This window comes from Limulus polyphemus, unplaced genomic scaffold (genome assembly GCF_000517525.1).
Source record: "Limulus polyphemus unplaced genomic scaffold, Limulus_polyphemus-2.1.2 Scaffold2072, whole genome shotgun sequence".
Lineage (NCBI taxonomy): Eukaryota > Metazoa > Arthropoda > Merostomata > Xiphosura > Limulidae > Limulus > Limulus polyphemus.
The window spans coordinates 97,472-105,420 of NW_013667682.1; the positions used below are offsets into that span (position 1 = coordinate 97,472).

At 32.2% G+C, this 7,949-nt stretch overlaps 1 protein-coding gene across 3 annotated transcripts in view; it reads right to left on the reverse strand.

The window, feature by feature from the left end:
* The window catches only part of LOC106465850 (telomerase reverse transcriptase-like), a 43,534-nt gene that overhangs the window by 3,931 nt on the left and 31,654 nt on the right, over positions 1-7,949 (reverse strand). For 2 of the 3 annotated variants that reach the window (XM_022393803.1, XM_022393802.1), the window contains exons 14-18: positions 4,967-5,033; positions 3,225-3,267; positions 1,493-1,619; positions 757-856; positions 419-524 (exon numbers count right to left, since the gene is read on the reverse strand). In XM_022393803.1, the coding sequence (XP_022249511.1) occupies positions 419-524; positions 757-856; positions 1,493-1,619; positions 3,225-3,267; positions 4,967-5,033 (443 nt within the window). Of the gene's footprint in view, positions 1-418; positions 525-756; positions 857-1,492; positions 1,620-3,224; positions 3,268-4,966; positions 5,034-7,949 lie in introns of those variants that run through there. The other variant, XM_022393804.1, reaches the window with a different exon arrangement.

Genomic DNA, 7,949 nt, shown 5'->3' on the forward strand with positions numbered 1-7,949 from the left:
CTAGTGATGAATCATTAAAGCAGAATTTGTTTCCTGGACTCTTGATGAATTATTAAACAGATAAAGCAGAATTTGTTTCCTGGACTAGTGATGAATCATTAAAGCAGACAAAGAAGAATTTGTTTCCTGGACTAGTGATGAATCATTAAATCAGACAAAACAGAATTTGTTTTCTGGACTAGTGATAAAGCATGAATTACTCCTCAAATCCATTTACTGATAACATTACAAGAATATTAATTTTAAAACTTTGTCATTTTTTTATATACAAAATGCTAAATTAATACGAGTAAAACAAGGATGAATATTTTTTTCCAAATCACACACAGTTATAAGTTGTTCCTTGAAAAACTTAACTATAGAAACTTCTTCCATTTCTTAAAATTTAACAAAATAAAACACAAATATTGCTACTTACGATCTTTGGTTTTTTCCAGCAAATAAGCTTACGAAGAGGCGTGAGCAATGGCTTGTAAAGTGCCTTTTTCGTAGAAAACTTGATTTGGAATGCTTTTAAACAGATCCTAAATAAGGAAAGAACAAATGTAAGTGTTTTTAACTTTTACTATATATTTAATATTTTTGTGAGTTATTTATTTGTTGTTAAGCACAAAACTACACAATGGGTTACCTGTACCCAGCTCATTCTGAGTATCGAAACCTGATTTTAGAATTATAAGCCTTCAGACTTAATGTTGAACAACTGAGGGATTTTGTTAGTTAAAAATAAAGTTCTGTATCAAACTTTATGCTTACCACTCAATCTCTCTCCTTGATAAATTAAAAGTCATGTTTAATGACTTAATATAGGTCTTGATTCTTTGAAACAAGGTATAGGAAGTGTCCAGAATCACCCCTGTGTGCATAAAATTTAACATATTTAGAACAAAATATAAAAATATTTATAATTTTTTGTTAAAAGATGATCATTTTGGTAGTTAGCAAAATTTCCAAACTTGTCTGTATACTTATTATTTTAAATAAATCTTGTTTAAAAAAAAATCTCAATAAATGTTTTCTTGATAAGCACAAAGCCAAGGAAAGTTAACTGCACTGTGCCCATAACAGGGATGAAACTCCTGAATTTTAGCATTATAAATAAGCCCTCAAACTTACAAATGAGCCATAGGGGGGCATCAATAATTGTTTGTTTTATAGTGAATAATAAAGCATTATTTTTTTATAATTAAGATTTACATAATATGGTATTCAAAAATCAACACATTATTATGTTTTAAGAAAAATTTACTTTCGAACATATACATAAATAACAATCAAATTAATTATTTATTAGGGACTTTACTGTTCACTTTAAATATGTTTCAATACAAAATATTGATACTTTTCTATTAAAGTTAATATTTTTTGATAATTCAAATCATATTGTTAACATAAGAATATATTTCACATCAGTAACAGTCTCATTAGAAATTAAAGTTTCAAAATATAAAGGAGAAAGATATATATAAAATAATTTATGAAACAGCTATACCTAGTAAAAATTGGGGATTTTGTAACCGTCGGTTCACTGGACACTTCATTACGAGAGCATGGAATCTGTAAGCTGACAGGAGAAACTTCTCTAAGATGTTTTTTATCACAGTTTTGTCTTTGTTTAGCTTTTAAAAAAAATCCAGAATAATCAGCCACTTATATATAATTGATGTGAAAGGCAAAAAATGTACAAAACAAATGACGAGATTCCTGTTTTTAGATAACATATTTATTTTAGACTTTTCATGCAAACCTACACAAGGGCTATCTCTTCTAGCTATCCCTAATTTTGAGCTGAAAGTGTAAAGAGAAGGTTAATAGCACTAACAGTAAACCTTTGAGACACTCTTGTTTCACTAAATAATGGGATTTAACTGTCACTCTTCTGATGCACTCATGATTCAAAAGTGTGAAGTAGGTTTTTGTGGTTCAGAGCTTGAACCATGGACCCTTAGATTAACAGTCTGGACATGCTGACCATTAGGCCACAATCAGACCAACATACCTGATGTGAACACCATATGAACAACACATTCTAAAAACTTTATTCACAAATACAAAATTATTGAAACAAATCTGACGATATGAGAGTGCAAGATAAAAACTGGTTTAAGTTTTCATAAGAATAGTTATATAACTTCAAGAAAGTGCAAAGGCTATTTCACATTATACAATATAAAAGCTTCTACAAAAATTTTTCATTATGTAGTTCATTTCATTGACAACCGTACTGATCACAATGGTACTTGACACGCACTCTTAGGGCCCTCAAAGGAGTGTCGGGGGAGGGGTGTCAACATTTGGATGATACCCCAAAGATGGGTTTACTGTCTTGTTTGTGTGTCTGCCCTTACACCTATATTTTTTGACTGATTTTAACCAAACTATCTGACCTCTCCTCTCACACCTTCCTTTCCAAGAATCCCTATATATTCCCCATACTATTCTTTTTTTTCCATATCAAACTTTCAAACTGCCCTAAGGGCACCGAGTGAAACAGGAGATTTGGTATTTTGATGTGAATCCTTTATGTTACTCCGGGAAGGGGGGGGAGGGGTCTGTATGCGCAGAACAGGTACATCAGATAGTCATTGATAGTTGAGAAAACCATACAATTTTTTTTTTTAAACTCTAAATTTCAACATGTTCACTACCAGTGATGCCCACATATTGCAAGCTATTAAATAATTTTATATTTTTGTCAGCTACCATACTCATTATAAAGAAATGGTCTACAAAATGGAGTGAAATAACTCATACTTTTGTGTAAGGCACATAAGAAATCATAGCAGCAATTAGTAGGATTCACTCAAATATAAATAAAACTACCATCAATATAATTTTTTTCATCAGTTACATATCAGGTCAATTTTGTTAAGCAACTGTCAAAAAACAGCTTTCTTAGCTCTTTATTACGTTTTAAAAATTAGTTAAAATGTAAGAAACGGTCAGTCTTAATTCTATGAATGCCATACTGTTATTTCAGTATTCAAATTTGTCAGTAATTTTAGCTGGAAAGTTGCTGGATCTCTATTTCACTCTGACGTAAAATTATAAATTCTGTGAAAATTAAAATAAATCATGAACACTCTGCTTTCTTCCTTTTTTCAAGCTTATCTGTTACGGTTTATTCAAATTACACACAAGAGGATGTCATGCGTATCTCTGCACATAAACCACTTGCCACAATCTCTATACATCATGTAAAAACAGGTATTATTATGGCTTACCTCAGTATCGAGTATCAAAGAAGTGCAGTGCAGAACAGTCAACCTTCAGAAACATGTGAACAATAAGAACGTTCTCACATCAGTAACATTAACTTCACATGAAAAAAGTTATGAAACAAACAAAACACAAATAATAAAATCAGAAAATAATTAATAAAGAATTATAAAAAAGTTTTCTTTGATAGAACTGGTATCCATTATCAATTTGTGCAACAAATAATCACTACCATTACCATGCAGTATCCATTACCAACTTATGTAACCAGTACCCATTACCAACAAGTGTAAGCAGTCCCAATTATTAACTAGGTTAACAAGCACCCATTACCATGTTCTGTAACTAGTAACCATTATCAACTAGTTTAACCAGTACCCATTACCAACTAGTGTTACCAGTAACCATTACTAACACGTGTAACCAGTACCCATTACCAACTAGTGTTACCAGTAACCATTACTAACTCGTGTAACCGATGTTCATTACCAACTTGTGTAACCAGTACCCATTACCAACTAGTGTTACCATTAACCATTACTAGCCTGTGTAACCACATCCATTACCAACTTGTGTAACCAGTATCCATTACTAGTCCGTATAACCAAAACCCATTACCAACTTGTGTAACCAGTATCCATTACTAGTCCGTATAACCAAAACCCATTACCAACTTGTGTAACCAGTAACTATTACTAGTCTGTATAACCAAAACCCATTACCAACTAGTGTAACCAGTACCAATTACTAGTCTGTGTAACCACATCCATTACCAACTAGTGTAACCAGTATCCATTATCAGCCTGTGTAGCCACATCCATTACCAACTTGTGTAACCAATGTCCATTACTAGTCTGTGTAACCACATCCACTACCAACTAGTGTAACCAGTATCCATTACTAGTCTGTGTAACAACATCCATTACCAACTTGTGTAACCAGTATCCATTACTAGTCTGTGTAACCACAGCCACTACCAACTAGTGTAACCAGTATCCATTACAAGTCTATGTAACAACATCCATTACCAACTTGTGTAACCAGTATCCATTACTAGCCTGTGTAACCATATCCATTACCAACTTGTGTAACCAGTATCCATTACTAGTCTGTGTAACCATAATCCATTACTAGGCTGTGTAACCATATCCATTACCAACTAGTGTAACCAGCATCCATTACTAGCCTGTGTAACCAGTATCCATTACTAGCCTGTGTAACCATATTCATTACCAACTAGTTTAACCAGTATCCATTACCAACTAGTGTAACCAGTATCCATTACTAGCCTGTGTAACCAGTATCCATTACTAGCCTGTGTAACCATATCCATTACCAACTAGTGTAACCATATCCATTACCAACTAGTGTAACCAGTATCCATTACTAGGCTGTGTAACCATATCCATTACCAACTTAGCTTGTGCAATGATATGCAACATACTTTTAAATTTATTCTGGTTATTTCAATTTTTTAACACATCTCATGATGTAACTAAATTTATGAATATTATTTAAATATGAGATTTTCTGAACAAAAAATAATTCATTTTACATAGTTTCAACATATAATGAAAAGCAATTCAATTGAAATAAAATAAGCACTGATTTTCATTCAAGTGAACTAAACATTCTGAAGATAACACCTGAATACAAAACATTGTTATGTTAGCAATGGTTAATACATGCATGCTAGTTATCAAGTTTATGTACTGTTCTAAATGTGCACTCTTAACTTGGAACTTACGTTGGAATTTTGGTTTTAAGCACCTGGCCTATGTTCTTGTGGTCAATGGACATTGTGTAAGATGCACCTGTAAAAACACACAATTTTAGCCATGTTTTTTATTGATACTTAGAAGTTTCAAAGACATGGAAAGTAACAAAATAAGGACAGGCCTGAAAACATTTATGGTTTCACATCAGTATATAAACTGTCTTAATGTTTCAAGAGATTGTATACTAAAATAATTTTTAATACCAGCATGAAATGTCAAAATTTTATACACACACACAAAACACACCTTAATTGTAAAGAAATATGCATTAGGTGTTTGGGAGTTTAAGCGAGCTTAACAATATTATCAAAGTTTAATCATTAGGTTTACTTCCGCAACCACAAAGAGGAGTAAATAATCCTGATGTCATTTTGTTAGATCCACATATATAATCAGAAGGAGGAGTAAATAATCCTGATGTCATTTTGTTAGATCCACTTATGTAATCAGAAGGAGGAGGAAATAATTCTGTCATTTTGTTAGATCCATTTATGTAATCAGAAGGAGGAGTAAATAATCCTGTCATTTTGTTAGATCCATTTATGTAATCAGAAGGAGGAGGAAATAATCCTGATGTCATTTTGTTAGATCCACTTATGTAATCAGAAGGAGGAGGAAATAATCCTGATGTCATTTTGTTAGATCCACTTATGTAATCAGAAATAGGAGGAAATAGTCCTATGTCTTTTTGTTAGATCCACTTATGTAATCACAAGAAGGAATTTTTCTTAATGTTGTTTTGGTAGATCCACTCATACAATCACAAGTTAGAGGAAATATTAACAATTTGTAAATGTTAGAATCACCTCTGTTATAAAAATGAGGAGGAAATATTCCTAATGTTCTTTCATTAGATTCACTTCAGTAAATACAACAACAAGGAAATATTCCTAACATTGTTTTATTAGATTCACTTCAGTAATTACAACAAAGATATATTAGTAATGTTCTGTTATTAGATTCACTTCAGTAAATACAACAACAAGGAAATATTCCTAATGTTCTTTTATTAGATTCACTTCAGTAAATACAACAACAAGGAAATATTCCTAATGTTCTTTTATTAGATTCACTTCAGTAAATACAACAAGGAAATTTTCTTGATGTTCTTATATCATATTCACTTTCGTAATAGATTTCACACTGTTATAGTTGACACTATTAATAAAATTATAACTCTAATTATTTTTTTCTTTACTAACCCTCCCTCATGAAGGGGGGGGGGGGCATGCACATAGTAATGGTATATATAAATATGCAACTATAATACACAGGATTACTTCAAAAAATTAATAATTATAATAATAAACAATAAACTATCAGAACAAACCCTCAAATCACACACAAGAAACACCCCTAACAATACACAATAAAGTAAAACTTGGATATAACCCTGAGAACCACACTCCATAAACTTATCAACTGTAGAATAAAAAAACAAAAAACATCCAAGTTACTTTGGTGAGAAAACTTACAAAAGTCAAACAATTTCTTATTTCTTAACCACGCTTTAAAATAACATAATACATTAATAAATTGACCTTTCGACAAAAGTACCCCCCACGCACGAAAACACAGACCATTTAGCCAAGGAACTAAAATTATGACACAACTGAATATAAGCTTCAGATATGTCCATAAGAGAATAAGCCTTATACATGTCCATAAGAGAATAAGCCTTAGATATGTCCATAAGAGAATAAGCTTTAGATATGTCCATAAGAGAATAAGCTTTAGATATGTCCATAAGAGAAACAGTTGGAATTAAATGAAAAATAAAATTCCACAGATGAAAATTATAATCCAAAGTTTATTCCAGCACTAAACAACAGTTACTTTAATATACAAGACCTTGCACCATTAACAGATTAAAAATATATCAATACCAGTGGAGTTTGTTAAGCCTTTGATGACGAGGAACACACTTTGAGACTAATAATGCTTGGAGACGGCAATGATGACAAAACCTTATCGAAACGTTGTACATTTGCTGTTATGTTAAACTTATATTAAAGTTTATTCTTCATTACCCATTCAAGCCATCTCCAAGCATTATTTCTTCAGCCTTATTAAACTTGCATTGATAGGATAACATTTACGGCATAGTTGATATTCTCTCTCTTCCTCAGCTGTAGTAGTAGTGGTTATAATGGTAATGGCACAGTTCCAATGTATTGTCCTTATTTTTCAAGGTAGCAGAATTAGTACATTTAATAAAAGATAATATTGAAGGGCTTTACTCAATACATGTTCATCAAATTCTATTATTATTATATTCAGTGAATGAAGCTTAAAATACTTCAGAACTGTGATAATAATCTATATGATAAACCAGGGTCTAGATTCCCTCTGTTGGAGTGGAGAAAGAAGAAAATTCTATTGGAGGGTCACACTACTCTAAATTATATTACAACCACATTTTGTGTGACTAAATGGTTTATATTTATAGTTCCAACTGTACAATGACCTGCTAAACCTTTGAACTAGCTGTAAGTTATCTCTGTTGGGGTCACACTACTCCAAGTCATGTGTAGAGCATCATTTCATTCATTTTACAGCAACAGATACAGATGTGCATTGGACAGATGCAACAGAGAACTAAAGCCAGCTTAAATACATCACCTGCATGCCAGCAATTTACCATCTGACCAAATTTAGTTACAGCAAACCCTGTATGCCAACTACTTACCATCTGACAAAGTTTAGTTACAGCAAACCCTGTATGTCAGCTACCTACCATCTGACAAAGTTTAGTTACAGCAAAACCTGTATGTCAGCTACTTATTATCTGACCAAGTTTAGTTACAGCAACCCCTGTATGCCAGCTACTTATCATCTGACCAAGTTTAGTTACAGCAACCCCTGTATACCAGCTACTTATCACCTGACCAAGTTTAGTTACAGCAACCCATGTATGCCAGCTACTTATCACCTGACCAAGTTTAGTTACAG